The 17,500-nt window shown below is 35.4% G+C and overlaps 1 protein-coding gene across 1 annotated transcript in view; it reads right to left on the bottom strand.

The window, feature by feature from the left end:
• cplx3b (complexin 3b) overlaps positions 1-12,816 on the bottom strand; it is a 19,458-nt gene extending 6,642 nt beyond the window's left edge. The window contains exons 1-2 of the mRNA XM_062023300.1: positions 12,467-12,816; positions 450-537 (exon numbers count right to left, since the gene is read on the bottom strand). Coding sequence (XP_061879284.1) covers positions 450-537; positions 12,467-12,624 — 246 coding nt within the window. The 5' untranslated portion in view covers positions 12,625-12,816. The remainder of the gene's footprint in view (positions 1-449; positions 538-12,466) is intronic.
• Positions 12,817-17,500: the final 4,684 nt, after the last annotated feature.

Here is a 17,500-nt window from a genome sequence, read left to right as displayed (position 1 = left end):
AAACTTCATGAATGTTTTTTGTGACCAACAAGTATGTGCTCCAATCACTCTATCACAAAAAAATAAGACTTGTAGAAATGATTGGAAACTCAAGACAGCCATGACATTATGTTCTTTACAAGTGTATTTCAACTTAATTTTTCTTCTAACCTAGCTAAGTATTTTAGTTCTCAACAAAGCTAACTCACATATTTTGTAAACATCAAATACTTTTTAGACTTTTGCTAACCTAGCCTACATATTTTAGTTTTCAACCAAGCTCACAGACGTATTTTGTAAACATCAAAGACTATTTAGTCTTTTGCTAACCCAGCCTACGTATTTGAGTCTTTTTCGCTTCACAATACAAACTTTTCGATTTACGGACCCTCTTAAAGAACCAATTAAGGTTGTAACTCGAGGTTCCGCTTTGTATAATAATTATCCGCTGGTGTGTATTTATTGTTTACCTTTGGTAGTCTGTACTTATCCCGAAAATGACTCCTCACTGTGGCTCTCTCCGCTTTCTTCTGGGCGACGCTGGCCTCTCGTTCTTGCCTGGAACAACAACACAACTATGTAATATTCTATATGAACTATATTTCAAGTATTACCATTTTCAAGATGAACTTCAATACGCCCCTTTTATCATAACTCTTTAAAACGTTCTCATTTACTAATACAGTTGTCCCGTTTATCGATGTTAATTGGTTACGGACATGACCGTGATAAATGAATTTCCACGAAGTAGGAATTATTGTTTACAAATTAAATGTTTTCATAGCTACAGCATGAAAAACGGGCCATGACCTTCTAAATATATTTTAATTTGTTTTAGACATGAAATAACACCCTTTAGCCACTTTAATCCAATATTGTAATGCTGCTTAAGGCTGAGCCAATCATTGGCCACGATACAGGCCAGTGGTTTGGTCTCCTCTAGTTCCCAATACTACTGTAATATTGATATTTTTACTTCATTTGGCAATTTTTATGCTTGAAATGCTTAATTTAGGACCCATAAAATTGTTCACTATGCTTTTAAAAACATTAAAAAAAAAAAAAAAAAAAGAAGAAAAGTGTTGTGGTAAGATGCAATATATTATATGTATAATATCAAATTATAATATTTTATTCTTGCTCTCTGTAAGCCCTTTACTTTGTTATGTTTATTGTGATTTTTGTTTTTATTTTATACCGTAATATTTAGTTTTTTTTAGTTTGTAAAAAGCGCTCTCGAAATAAAATATTATTATTATTGTAACTACATTAGTAAATTATTTCACTGTTGTAGTATGGAGTAATAACATTAGTATTTAAAAAAAAAAATCAAATTATTGCATTATCATTTAGTTAATTACAATTACTGTATAATAACACTAATAAAATAAATTATAACAGAATTTATTATATAATTTTTACTAATTCAGGATTATCCAAAACAATAATTATTTGAACTTATTTAGCAACAACGTGCAAACTACAACCTATATAATAAAAAATAATTAAGGCAATGGCATATTAATACAATACAATATGAATAAAAGTTGTCTCAAACAGGTGATTTTTGACAGGCAATTTAAAAAAATATGCAATGAAAAAAAATAAAACATCAATAATAAAAATATATTAATAGAAATGTTAAACTTTTAAAAATCTAAATATTGCATTACTAATTAGTTAACTACGTTCTATTATGGCGAATTATAATAATACTAATACAAAAGGTTGTAATAATAATAATAATAATAATGTAAAGCGGCCAAAATGAGTTTCCTCCACCGGGTGGCGGGGCTCTCCCTTAGAGATAGGGTGAGAAGCTCTGCCATCCGGGGGGGAACTCAAAGTAAAGCCGCTGCTCCTCCACATCGAGAGGAGCCAGATGAGGTGGTTCGGGCATCTGGTCAGGATGCCACCCGAACGCCTCCCTAGGGAGGTGTTTAGGGCACGTCCGACCGGTAGGAGGCCACGGGGAAGACCCAGGACACGTTGGGAAGACTATGTCTCCCGGCTGGCCTGGGAACGCCTCGGGATCCCCCGGGAGGAGCTGGACGAAGTGGCTGGGGAGAGGGAAGTCTGGGCTTCCCTGCTTAGGCTGCTGCCCCCGCGACCCGACCTCGGATAAGCGGAAGAAGATGGATTTAGGATGGATAATGTACTAATAATATTTTTTCAAAATATATTTTTATTTATTCAAGATTATCCAAAACAATAATCATTTAGTTTCAATCAGCGACACGAGAAAACTACATCTTATATGATACAAATAATGATGGTGATGACACAGTACATAATAATAAATTACAATATACAAATATGAATAAACGTGTCTCGAAAAGGGGATTTTTGACCAGGCAGATTAAAAAAATAGATATGTAATAGATAAAATGAGTAGGTAAATGATATAATGTAGCAGTGTAAATAATGTATTAAAACAATAAATAGTCCAATTATTATCCCTGAAGACTGTCATTTTCGATAGTGCGCTTTTTCAGTATTGTGTCGTTACACAATTCATCCAGCAGAGGGCACCACATTCCACGAAAGCCCCCCTCAGTGAGACATTCCTGTGCCCCAGTTAGCTCACAGTTGTGCCTCAGAAAAATTGCTTAATTTGCTGGGAGGGCGCGCTTGCTTGCATGCGTGTGTGTGTGTGTGTGTGTGTGTGTGTGTGTGTGTGTGTGTGTGTGTGTGTGTGTGTGTGTGTGTGTGTGTGTGTGTGTCAAGCTGACATAATGTCTGACAGATGTGGCGTGTGCGGTGAAGCCGAAACAGCACGAGTAAACACCCAAATAAAATAAATATAGAATATGCAGACGGAGGGGGGTCTGCAACGCTCGACTACAAAGATCATGACATGCGAAGGCGATGCTCCCAATGTGTCAGCACGAGGTGCTTTTTGCCGCGCTGAGAGGCGCTGTCACATCAGGACAAACGCCAAACGGCGTGGACGTCCGTCAAGGGCGGGAGATGACCAGCGTGGCCTCTCAGGCTGATGAAATGTCTTCATGTCAGCACGAAAGCGGCCGTCTTTCCGCTAATAATTCACTGCAAGGTCAGACGACGTGCACGCCACGCTACCTCCTCACCAGTAGCACATCAAAAGACAGCACGAATCCCATAAACCTACTGGGTACATCAATGAAGTCCTCGGAAAATATCAAAGTCTTGATTGTTTTCTCGGTTTTTTTGGTCTGCAAAACAACTAACGTACGTTTCTGTTAATACAATTTTTGTAAATATCTTTGTGCATATTCTTGTGACATTTTCGCAAACATTGAAGATGGCTGAGAGTCGTCAATAATCCTTATGTACATATTTTTGTAAAAATAGAAGATTTAGCGTCTTCTACGAACTTATGTGTTTTCGGAAACATTGAAGACAATGAGTTGTCGATAATCCTAAAGTTTTTATAGACTTTAATTGAGACGACTTCCACGTCTAATGAATTTAGTGTTTTCTTAAACATTGAAGACAATTAGTTAACGCAAATCCTAAAGTTTTCGTAGAACTTATAGAGACGACTTTAGCGTCTTTAACAAGTTTAGTCTGTTTTCGTAAACATTGACGACAATGAGTTAACACTAATCTTAAAGTTTTCGTAGACCCTAAAGAGACGACTTTGGCGTCCTAAACACATTTTGTCTGTTTTTGTAATGAGTTGTTGCTAATCTTTACATTTTCGTAGACCTTATAGAAACAACGTAAATTAAGTCTGTTTTTGTAAACATCGAAGACAATGAGTTGTCGCTAATCCCAAAGTTTTCGTAGACTTTATAGAGACGACTACTGTCTCTAACGAATTTAGTCTGTTTTCGTAAGCATTGACGACGATGAGTAGTCGCTATTACCAAAGTTTTCGTAGACCTTATAGAAACGATTAGTGTCTCTACCAAATTTAGTCTGTTTTCGTAATCATTGAAGACGATGAGTTGTCGCTAATCCCAAAGTTTTCGTAGACTTTATAGAGACGAATACTGTTTTATAGAGACGACTTTAGCGTCTTGAACAAGTTTAGTCTGTTTTCGTAAACATTGATGACAATGAGTTATCACTAATGTTAAAGTTTTCGTAGACCCTAAAGAGACTTAGCGTCTTGAACACATTTAGTCTGTTTTCGTAAACACTGAAGACAATGAGTTGTCGCTAATCTTTATGTTTCCGTAGCCCTTATAGAGACAACGTTAGCGTCTTAAACAAATTAAGTCTGTTTTTGTAAACATTGAAGACGATGAGTTGTCGCTACTCTTTACGTTTTCGTAGAAATTATAAAGACGACTTTAGCGTCTTTAACAAGTTTAGTCTGTTTTCGTAAACATTGACGACAATGAGTTAACACTAATCTTAAAGTTTTCGTAGACCCTAAAGAGACGACTTTGGCGTCTTAAACACATTTTGTCTGTTTTTGTAATGAGTTGTTGCTAATCTTTACATTTTCGTAGACCTTATAGAAACAACGTAAATTAAGTCTGTTTTTGTAAACATCGAAGACAATGAGTTGTCGCTAATCCCAAAGTTTTCGTAGACTTTATAGAGACGACTACTGTCTCTAACGAATTTAGTCTGTTTTCGTAAGCATTGACGACGAGTCGTCGCTATTACCAAAGTTTTCGTAGACCTTATAGAAACGATTAGTGTCTCTACCAAATTTAGTCTGTTTTCGTAATCATTGAAGACGATGAGTTGTCGCTAATCCCAAAGTTTTCGTAGACTTTATAGAGACGAATACTGTTTTATAGAGACGACTTTAGCGTCTTGAACAAGTTTAGTCTGTTTTCGTAAACATTGATGACAATGAGTTATCACTAATGTTAAAGTTTTCGTAGACCCTAAAGAGACTTAGCGTCTTGAACACATTTAGTCTGTTTTCGTAAACACTGAAGACAATGAGTTGTTGCTAATCTTTATGTTTCCGTAGCCCTTATAGAGACAACGTTAGCGTCTTAAACGAATTAAGTCTGTTTTTGTAAACATTGAAGACGATGAGTTGTCGCTACTCTTTACGTTTTCGTAGAAATTATAAAGACGACTTTAGCGTCTTTAACAAGTTTAGTCTGTTTTCGTAAACATTGAGGACAATGAGTTATCACTAATCTACAAGTTTTTGTAGACCCTAAAGAGACGACTTTAGCGTCTTAAACACATTTATTCTGTTTTCGTAAACACTGAAGACAATGACTTGTTGCTAATCTTTACATTTTCGTATACCTTATAGAGACAACGTTAGCGTCTTTAACGAAGACGATGAGTTGTCCCTAACCCCAAAGTTTTCGTAGACCTTATAGAGACGAATACTGTCTCTAACGGATTTTGTCTGTTTTCGTAAGCATTGAAGACAATGAGTTGTTGCTAATCCTAAAGTTTTCATAGACGTTATAGAGACAACTTTAGCGCCTTGAACAAGTTTAGTCTGTTTTCGTAACCATTGACAACAACGAGTTATCACTAAACTTAAAGTTTTCGTACACCCTAAAGAGACGACTTTAGCGTCATAAACACATTTCGTCTGTTTTCGTAAAAACTGAAGACAAAGAGTTGTTGCTAATTTTTATGTTTTCGTAGACCTTATAGAGACAATTTTAGTGTCTTTAACAAATTAAGTCTGTTTTTGTAAACATTGAAGACAATGAGTAGTCGCTGTTCCCAAAGTTTTTGTAGACCTTATAGAGACGATTAGTGTCTTTAACGACTTTAGTCTGTTTTCAGAAGTATTGAAGACAATGAGTTGTGGCTAATCCTAAAGTTTTCATAGACATTATAGAGACGACTTTAGCGTCTTGAACAAGTTTAGTCTGTTTTCGTAAACATTGAAGACATTGAGTAATCACTAATCTTAAAGTTTTCGTAGACTCTAAAGAGACGATTTTAGCGTCTCAAACAAATTTAGTCTGTTTTTGTAAACATTGAGGACAATGAGTAGTCGCTATTCCCAAAGTTTTTGTAGACCTTATAGAGACGATTAGTGTCTTTACAGAATTTAGTCTGTTTTCGTAAACATTGAAGACAACGAGTTGCCGCTAATCCTAAAGTTTTCGTAGAAATTATAGAGACGACTTTGGGGTCTTTAAAAATGTTTTGCCTGTTTTCGTAAACATCGATGAAAAATTAGTCTTTAACAAACCAACCTTACGTGTTTCACAAAACATTTGAGCCAATCAGAGTCTTCCACGAAGGTAAAGTACACATTTTTTGTAAAATTTTCACAAACATTAAATACAAATAAATTGCCCTTATTGTCGTAAACATTATAAAGATCTAGCGTCTTCTACAGATTTAGCCTGTGTTTACATAAACATCGCATAAGATTTTGTTGTCAAAAAACCTAACATACTCGTTTTTGCAAAAATCTGAGCAAATATTAGTTTGCCACATTTTGTCACATTATCACAAACATTAAAGATTGAGAGTCGTCCATAATAATCGTAATGTATCAGTTTTCGGAAATGTTATTCAGAAAATGTTGCATCCTCTATAAACTTTGATTACGATTTTGACGCCAAGTCTTTGACAAACTTTAAGTTTGAGATAAATCAGTCCTTGATAAACCTGAGAGATGTTGTCAGTGAAAATGGTTGTTTCAACAAACTTTACCTGTTTGACTTCCTAAAATTATTTAGAGACTTTAAGAGGTTTTTGAAAAATAGACAAACATATTTTATGGAAACAATTTAGAGTAAACAACCTGCTGTTTGTTCGTAAGTACTAAAGACGATTTGTAACCTTCGACAAATTATCATACATAATTTACATGCAAAACTTTTGTTTAACTTTCAACAAATCTAACATACGGTACGTATTCACACAATATGAGTAACCCAAAATGAAACATTTCTGTTTTCATAAAGTTTGAAGACGATGTAGTCTTCATCAAACGTGATTTATATATTTTCATAAACAATTTCGCCTGCAACCTTAACTTATGTGTTTATGTAAACACTGAAGACGATTTACAACCGTTGACAAATCTTAAGTGTTTGTTTTTTAACACAATTTTGAGTCATTGATGAAACTAACACACAAGTTATGGTAAACATCAGCGGAAACTTAGAGACATTTCGCATACTTTTGAGCACAGTTTAGTCTTCAACAAATAACATACTTTTAGACTATTTAGAGTTGCCATTATTTTTCACAAACACTGGGAATAATTCCTATTGACTTCAATTAATCTAATGTATAGAGTTTTATTAACTCGACAATTAAGTCTTTTGCTAAAGCATCCTACTTATTTTAGTCTTCAAGCAAGCTAACATATGTATTTCGTAAACATCAAAGACAATTTGTCATTTGCTAACCTAACCCACGTATTTTTGTCTTCAACCATGCCAACATACGTATTTCGTAAACATCAAATACTATTTAGTCTGCTAATATAACATACATATTTTAGTCTTCAACCAAGCCAACATACGTATTTCGTAAACATCAAATACTATTTAGTCTGCTAATATAACATACATATTTTAGTCCTCAAACAAGCCAACATACGTATTTCGTAAACATCAAAAAATATTTTATTTTCTGCTAGTGTAACGTACATATTTTAGTCTTTAACCAAGCTACCATATGTATTTCGTAAACATCAAAGACTATTTAGTCTTCTGCTAGTATAACGTACACATTTTAGTCATCAACCAGGCCAACAAATATTTCGTAAACATCAAAAACAATTTAGTTTCTTCGTTGTATTTTAGTCGTCAACCAAGCTAAAACATGTAGTTCGTAAAATATCAAAGAATATTTAGTCTTCTGCTAATATAACATACATATTTTAGTCATCAACTAAGCTAACGCAGATTTCGTAAACTTTAAAAACAATTTATTTTTCTTCTAACCTACCTAAGTATTTTAGATCTCAAGCAGACAATTTAGTCTTTTGCTAATATAACGTACATATTTTAGTCTTCAACCAAGCTAACTCACATATTTCGTAAACATCTAAGAATATTTAGTTTTCTGCTAACCTGTCCGTCGTATTTTAGTCTTTCACAGAGCTAACACGCGTATTTTATAAAACATCAAAGACTATTTGGTTTTCTGCTAACATAATGTACACACTTTAGTCATCAACCAAGCTTATGCATATTTCGTGAAGAGCAAAGACTATTTAAACTTCTGCTAACCTATCTGTCGTATTTTAGTCGTTAACCAAGCCAACATATGTATTTTGCAAACATCAAAGACTATTTTGTATTTTGCTAGTATAACGTAGACATTTTTGTCATCAACCAAGCTAACACATATTTCGTAAACATCACAGACAATTTAGTCTTCTGCTAATATAACAAACATATTTTATTCTTTCAACCAAACTAACACACATTTTGTAAAACATCAAAGACTAATAGGTTTGCTGCTAATATAACGTATATATTTTAGTCTTTTACCAAGGCAACATACGTATTTCGTAAAACATCAAAGACTACTTACTCTTCTGCTAATACAACGTACACATTTTAGTCAACCAAGCTAACTTACTAAACATCAAAGACAATTCAGTATTTTTCTAACCAAGCAAAGTATTTTAGTCTTCAACCAAGCTAACTCGCATATTTTGTAAACATCAAAGACAAACCTAACCTACGTATTTTAGTCTTAAACAAGAAACCATAGGTGTTTTCTATAGACGTCAAAAACAAGTATTTATCTAACATATCATACATATTTTAATCTTCATCCAAGCTAACTCACTAACTTAGTCTTTTACCAATATAACATACATAACTTAGTCTTTAACCAATCCAACACACCTATTTCAAAAGAATCAAAGACAAACATAACCTACGTATTTTGAGCTTAAACCGGGGGTAGGCAACCCGCGGCTCTCGAGCAGCATGCGGCTCTTTAGTGCCGCCCTAGTGGCTCCCTGGAGCATTTTTAAAAAATGATTGAAAATGGAAAAAGATGGGGGGGGGATAAAGTTTTTGTTTTAGTATGTTTTTTGTTTGTGGACAAACATGACACAAACCTTCCCAATTGTTAGAAAGCCACCTATTTAAAATGTTTGTGTGTTTGCTTCACTGATGACACTATTTGGTGAACATCGTTTTGTCCTACTAATTTTGGCAGTTTTCGAACTCACCATAGTGTGGACTGTGACGCAACAGTTTGTTTACATGTAAAATCTTCCACTCCTTCTTTGTCTAATTTTGTCCACCAAATGTTTTATACTGTGCGTGGATGCACAAAGGTGAGCTTTGTTGATGTTATTGACTTGTTGGAGTGCTAATCAGGCATATTTGGTCAGTGCATGACTGCAAGCTAATCAATGCTAAAACATGCTATTTAGGCTAGCTGTATGTACATATCGCATCATTATAACTCATATTTGAGGTCATTTAATATCCTTTACTTTTATCCTCTTTGTTATCTCACCTTCTGAGTAGCCTCTGATTTATTAATGGTTTCTAATGTTGTAAAAATGTGTAGAATGAATATTACATTTCAACAATTCTGTCAACGAAGATTTGCTTCAGCTTGCGACAAATAGTCATTTTGATAGTAGGTTATTATAGCTAATATACGATATACGATATAATATACGACACTTACGTCATGTGTTGCCGTCATTATAAGTCTTACATACGGCTTTTCATTTTTTGCGGCTCCAGATAGATTTGTTTTTTTGGTCCAAAATGGTTCTTTCAACGTTTTGGGTTGCCGACCCCTGTCTTAAACCAAGATAACATGCATGCTTTTGCAAACATCAAACCATACATATTAAACTGATACATGCTATGGATGGCATTGGCAATCGATAATGATCATCAATCATACCAAAATACATAGAAAATGTCCACTGCAGAGGACCCTGGTTCTTATGCGTGAAAATGTATTATTTTACATTGAAAACATCATTTAAGCGTCCACAGAGGTGACTTGTATATGGTTCTTTGCCGTGGACTGCAGGACTGGTATTAGTTCCAGTCAAGTGGACTTCGTGGAGACATATGAGATCCTTGTTTAGTTGTGGACACACGCTAAAGCAGGGGTGTCAAACGTAACAGGTTTTATTCGGCCCGCGGGATGAGTTTGCCAAGTAGAAAAATTAGCCAACATTTTTTAATGAAATAAACTGCTGTTCTAAATGTGTCCACTAGATGTCGCAATACCAATTCTTTGTATCTTTGTAGATGATGCCACATATGCATAAAAAACAAGAAACACATGATGTTAGTGCACTAGTCAAGGAAAATGAGCAAACTACATAAATAACATACTGTAATTTGATTTTGATATAATTGTTTTATCTTGATATATTGAAAATTAACACCAATGAGTTGACTGATCAACATTATCACATAATTTATTCACAAAGTATAAATAACGAAGTTGTCTTTATTTTTAAGTTATCGTGCCGTGATTTTACCAGTCCGGCCCACTTGGGAGTGGATTTTTCTCCATGTGGCCCCCGATCTAAAATGTGTTTGACACCCCTGCGGCTAAAGCAAGGATCCAAAGTCGAGGTGGTAAAGATCGATATTATCGATACCAGGCTGGTGATGATATCGGATGGTGAGATTGACATTTAATGTTGTGGTTTTGAAGTATATAGAATATAGAGTCAAAAGTGTCTTGGCTGAATGAGCAAGTCCGCTCATCCATGCGGACTGGACTGGCCGAGAGTTAGTGGGCGGCCGAGGGTGGAGTCGGCTCTCTTGGTTTGCTTGGTTGGGTCTGCTCCTATCTCTGGCCATGCTCCACCCCACCCCAGCAGACGATGGCGTGGAACACCGCATAGAGGCCACCACAGTGTATATGTTTTTGTTGTTGTTGTTTTACTTTTGTAGCTGTATGTAGAAGTGGCTGGTTGCATCAGCTCTGCTCTTTTAATGTCTTTAATGTGGGCGAGATGACGTGGCGTAGTTGGGAGAGTGGCCGTGCCAGCGACCCGAGGGTTCCCGGTTCGATCCCCACCTTCTACCAACCTAGTCACGTCCGTTGTGTCCTTGAGCAAGACACTTGGCCCTTGCTCCTGATGGCTCGTGGTAAGCATGGCATGGCAGCTCCCGCCATCAGTGTGTGAATGTGTGTGTGAATGGGTGAATGTGGAAATAGTGTCAAAGCACTTTGAGTACCTTGAAGGTAGAAAAGCGCTATACAAGTATAACACATTTACCATTTGTGTTCTTTAATGTTTCCCTCTTACACACATGCTTATGTGTGCTATGGCTGGGAGTTTTTCCCCCCCCCTTGGCCTCAGGCTGGACCCTCTCTCCAGGGGCCCAGGCTTAGACTGATTTTTTTTTTCTCACCCCCCCCCCCCCCCTGTTTTTCACCTTTTTTGTAAGTTGGTGGACCCGTCAGCGATCCTGTTCTGTCTCCCTGTAATGTTTGTCAGCTTTTGAATGGGATTGTGCTGAAAATCTTAATTTCCCCTACGGCAGGGGTCGGCAACCCAAAATGTTGAAAGAGCCATATTGGACCAAAAATACAAAAACAAATCTGTCTGGAGCCGCAAAAAATTAAAAGCCATATTACATGTGTCATTGGATATAAATTTAATTAAGAGGACTTAAAGGAAACTAAATGACCTCAAATATAGCTACAAATGAGGCATAATGATGCAATATGTACATATCGCTAGCCTAAATAGCATGTTAGCATCGATTAGCTTGCAGTCATGCAGTGACCAAATATGTCCTATTAGCACTCCACACAAGTCAATAACATCAAAACTCACCTTTGTGCACTCATGCACGACGTTAAAAGTGTGGTGGACAAAATGAGACAGAAAAAGAAGTGGCATAAAACACGTCCTAGAAAGTCGGAGAAAGTTATACATGTATACAAACTATACGGTGAGTTCATGACCGCCAAAATTAGTAGGACAAAACGGCGCTCGCCAAATACTCGAATCAGTGAAGCATGTTTAATATAAACAGTGTGATTTGTAACAATTAGGGAGGTTTGTGTCATGTTTGTCCTCCTACAGAAACCATACTAAAACAAAAAAATCGATTTTTTTTTTCCCCCTCATCTTTTTCCATTCTTCATACATTTTTGAAAAATCTCCAGAGAGCCACTAGGGCGGCGCTAAAGAGCCGCATGCGGCTCTAGAGCCGCGGGTTGCCGACCCCAGCCCTACGGGATTATTAAATTATTTGTAATTCTAATTCTAAAAAAACAAACAAAGGATTTGAATGAGAGCCGGATTCTGTTTCGTGAGTTTCAGCTCATTTCAGTTCAGTTTCAGTTTTTCGACTTTTAATTCCAATCAGAATCGGCTTTATAGTCATGATCAACACATTAAAATCCTTCCCCATCCTTAAACGTCGGATTGGATCGATTAAAAAAAAAAATCCATAGTATCGGCCACCATTGAAAGGTGTCCTCTTGTGCGTCACGACCGCGCGTAAAGGACGCGAGCTCCCGTGCGCGTTTTTACGCACGGACCCCGGGAAGCCTTTGAACGCACCACGAGCTTACATTGTAGTAGGAAAAAACAAATCCCCGTAAAAACCGTAATAACTCGACGTCGACTTACTTCTCCTCCTCCAGCTGCTGCTGGTACTGTTCGAACTCCTCCTGGGTCATCCCCTGCGCCGCCGCGTCCGTCTTCTCCGCCTCGGGCTTCTCCTCCGTCAGCCCGCCCGTCAGGTTCTTCAGCTGGCCCCCCACCACGTGCTTCACCATGAACGCCATCGCTTCTTTGGGGGTCCGGCGGGGGTCCTTCCTGGGCTAGAAGTTTTGCAGACTCGATGGATTCTCACACCTATTTAAAAAAAAAAAAAAGATCCTCCTGAATGCGCGCAATCGGAGTGTAGTCCCGGATTTGGTGCGTTTGGCAGCAGCACGGTGGTCCAGCAGGAGGATGATGATGATGATGATGATGATGATGATGATGAAGAGGAGGAGGAGGATGCTGACGAGCAGCTCGGTTATGAGTCAACAAGTTTGGCGCTCCGTCCTCCAATCGTCTGTGTCTTCCTCCCTCCGCCCAGTCCGGTGCACCAGCAGGCGGCCTGCAGGAGACCTCCACCCCGGTGGTCTTCTGGTCCAGACCACATTTTGGCTGCCTTCACTTTAATCACATAAATAGTCATTTAATAGTGTTACTATGTACTTTTTACACCAATGACACAAAAAAACAATAAAATAAAAATAAAACAGTAAAAATAAAAATTGATGTTTTATTTTATTTTATTTTTATTTTTATTTTTAATAAACCTTTATTTATAAATTGCAACATTTACAAACAATCGAGAAATAATAATAATCAAAATAAGTACAAAAACAGTACAAATCAGTGCCAGGGGGTTGTAAACTCAATAAAGTAACTAAAATAGAATGCAATATATATATATATATATATATATATATATATATATATATATATATATATATATATATATATATATATATATATATATATATATATATATATATATATATATATATATATATGTATATATATATATATATATATATATATATATATATATATATATATATATATATATATATATATATATATATATATATATATATATATATATATGTGTGTATATATATATATATGTGTGTATATATATATATATATATATATATATATATATATATATATATATATATATATATATATATGTGTGTGTGTATGTATATATATATATATATATATATATATATATATATATATATATATATATATATATATATATATATATATATATATATATATATATATATATATATATATATATATATATATATATATATATATATATGTATATATATATATATATATATATATATATATATATATATATATATATATATATATATATATATATATATATATATTAGGGATGTCCGATAATGGCTTTTTTGCCGATATTCCGATATTGTCCAACTCTTAATTACCGATACCGATATTAACCGATACCGATATATACAGTTGTGGAATTAACACATTATTATGCCTAATTTGGACAACCAGGTATGGTGAAGATAGGGTCCTTTTTAAAAAAAATAATAAAATAAAATAAGATAAATAAAAGAGAAAGTAAAACAATATAAAAACAGTTACATAGAAACTAGTAATTAATGAAAATGAGTAAAATTAACTGTTCAATCAATCAATCAATATTTCTTTATATAGCCCTAAATCACAAAAGTCTCAAAGGTCTGCACAAGCCACAACGACATCCTCGGCACAGAGCCCACACAAGGGACGTCGATGTGAATGACTATGAGAAACCTTGGAGGGGACCGCATATGTGGGTAACCCCCCTCTAAGTACAGTCCCTAGTGGATCCACATAACAGTGAGAGTCCAGTCCATAGTGGGGCCAGCAGGAGACCATCCCGAGCGGAGACAGGTCAGTAGCGCAGAGACGTCCCCAACCGATGCACAGGCGAGCGGTCCACCCCGGGTCCCAACTCTGGACAGCCAGCATCTCATCCATGGTCACCGGAACCGGAATAACCCGGCGAGGGGCAAAGGAGAAAAGAAAACGGCAGATCAACTAGTCTAAAAAAGGGGGGTCTATTTAAAGGCTAGAGTATACAAATGAGTTTTAAGATGGGACTTAAATGCTTCTACTGAGGTAGCATCTCTACCTTTTACCGGGAGGGCATTCCATAGTATTGGAGCCCGAACAGAAAACGCTCTATAGCCTGCAGACTTTTTTTGGGCTCTGGGAATCACTAATAAGCCAGAGTTCTTTGAACGCAGATTTTAAAGGTTAGTACTATTAGTGGACCAGCAGCATGTGTGCTTACGGACTGTATCCCTTCCTATATAATGTAGGAACCATAATATTAATAACAGAGAGAAACAACCATTTTGTGTGAATGAGTGTGAATGAGGGGAGGGAGGTTTGTTGGGTTGGTGCACTAATTGTAAGTGAATCTTGTGTTTTTTATGTTGATTTAATAGAAATAAAAAAAATAATTAAAAAACCTGATACCGATAATAAAAAAAAACGATACCGATAATTTCCGATATTACATTTTAAAGCATTTATCTCTAATATATATACAGTATGTATATATATATATATATATATATATATATATATATATATATATATATATATATATATATATATATATATATATATATATATATATATATATATATATATATATATATATATATATATATATATATATATAACAAAGTGCAAAGCCATAGGCTCACACAAGTTCAGTAAATAATTAAAATTTGGAAAACAATTGAGGTTTGTGTCCACACGTCCACCCATCCATCCATCTTCTTCCGCTTATCCGAGGTCGGGTCGCGGGGGCAGTAGCCTAAGCAGGGAAGCCCAGACGTCCCTCTCCCCAGCCACTTGGTCCAGCTCCTCCCGAGGCGTTCCCAGGCCAGCCGGGAGACATATTCTTCCCAACATGTCCTGGATCTTCCCCGTGGCCTCCTATCGGTCGGACGTGCCCGAAACACCTCCCTAGGGAGGCGTGACAAGACAAATTAGTGTCGTATTTAATCCAACCCCCTTGATATATTTCATTTCTTCACTGTGATTTAAAGGTTAAAGAATTTTTTTTTTTTTTAACTTACAGTAACACATTTTAAAAACGACCATATATTTTGGTAAAAAACAAACAAACAAAAAAACTCTGTCTCCATAATTTTACTGTAAAAACAACTGTGGTACTGAATTTCAATTTACAGAAATGCACTGTAAAAACAACGAACATAGATTTTACCGTGATAAAAAATGGCAGCTCAGTCGGCAGAATTTTACCGTAAAAAAGGAAAGTTTTACCATTTTTCAATTTACAGCAATGCCCTGTAAGAGCGACTGTAGATTTAACGATAAGTGGCCATTTTTTTACTGTAAGAATAACTGTAAGGATACAGTTTACAGATATGCAACTTAAAAACAATAACCGTCGATTTTGAGGTACAAACTAGAAGCTCAGTTGCCAGAATTTTACTGTAAGATTAACAGTGGTACAAATGTTTCAATTTACGGTAATACACTGTAAAAACGACAGCTCAGTCGCCAGAATTTTACTGTAAAAGGCAAGTGTCACCTTTTTGTGCTGTAAATACAAGGACCATAGGTTTCACGGTTAAAAAAAAATCTGGCAGCTCTGTCGCCAGAATTTTACTGTAAAAATACAACTTGTACCGTTTTTCAATTTACAGTAATGCACTTTAAAAACAACACCATGGATTTTACGGTAAAAAAGAAAAGAAAAAGAGAAACCTGACAGTTCAGTCGCCAGAATTTTACCATAAAGATAACAATAATATAATTTTAAATTTACAGTAATGCAATGTAAAAGAAAAATAATTATAGATTTTACTGTAAAAAAAAAGAAAAAAAAAAGGCAGATTAGTCGCCAGAAAATTACCGTAAACATTAAAGTGGTAACGCTTTTCAATTAACTGTATGGTCATTCACTGTAAAAGCAACTTTTTATGGTGAAAAAAATGGCATCTCAGTCGCCAAAACTCAACTGTAAGAATAACTGTGGTACCGATTTTCTATTTACAGTAATGCACTGTAAAAACAACTGTAGATTTAACAGTAAAAACAAGCAGCTCAGACACCAGAATTTTTACTGTAAGAATAACTGTAAGAATGCTGTTTACAGATATGCAACGTAAAAACAATAACCGTATATTTTGAGGTAAAAACTAGAAGTTGCCAGAATTTTACTGTAAGATTAACAGTGGCACAAATGTTTCGATTTACAGTAATACACTGTAAAAACGACTATAGATTTTACAGTAAAAAGCGGCAGCTCAGTCGCCAATATTTTACTGTAAAAGGCAAATTTTCAAATTAAAGTAACGTACAGTAAAAGCAAGGACCACAGATTTGACAGTTTAAAAAAAACTGGCAGCTCAGTCGCCAGAATTTTACTGTAAAAATACAACCGTTTTTTAATTTACTGTAATGAACTTTAAAAACAACACCATGGATTGTACGGTAAAAAAACCAAAAAGAGAAACCTGACAGTTCTGTCGCCAGAATTTTACCATAAAGATAACAATAATATCAATTTTCAATTTACAGTAATGCAATGTAAAAGAAAAATAATTGTAGATTTTACTGTAAAAAAAATAAGAAAAAAGAAAAAGGCAGATTAGTTGCCTGAAAATTACCGTAAACATTAAAGTGGTAACGCTTTTCAATTAACTGTATGGTCATTCACTGTAAAAGCAACTTTTTATGGTGAAAAAAAATGGCATCTCAGTCGCCAAAACTCTACTGTAAGAATAACTGTGGTACCGATTTTCTATTTACAGTAATGCACTGTAAAAACAACTGTAGATTTAACAGTAAAAACAAGCAGCTCAGACACCAGAATTTTTACTGTAAGAATAACTGTAAGAATGCTGTTTACAGATATGCAACGTAAAAACAATAACCGTATATTTTGAGGTAAAAACTAGAAGTTGCCAGAATTTTACTGTACGATTAACAGTGGCACAAATGTTTCGATTTACAGTAATACACCGTAAAAACGACTATGGATTTTACAGTAAAAAGCGGCAGCTCAGTCGCCAAAATTTTACTGTAAAAGGCAAATTTTCAAATTAA

This window comes from Entelurus aequoreus, linkage group LG02, assembly GCF_033978785.1.
Source record: "Entelurus aequoreus isolate RoL-2023_Sb linkage group LG02, RoL_Eaeq_v1.1, whole genome shotgun sequence".
NCBI lineage: Eukaryota > Metazoa > Chordata > Actinopteri > Syngnathiformes > Syngnathidae > Entelurus > Entelurus aequoreus.
This window is presented reverse-complemented; position numbering and strand designations above follow the sequence as displayed.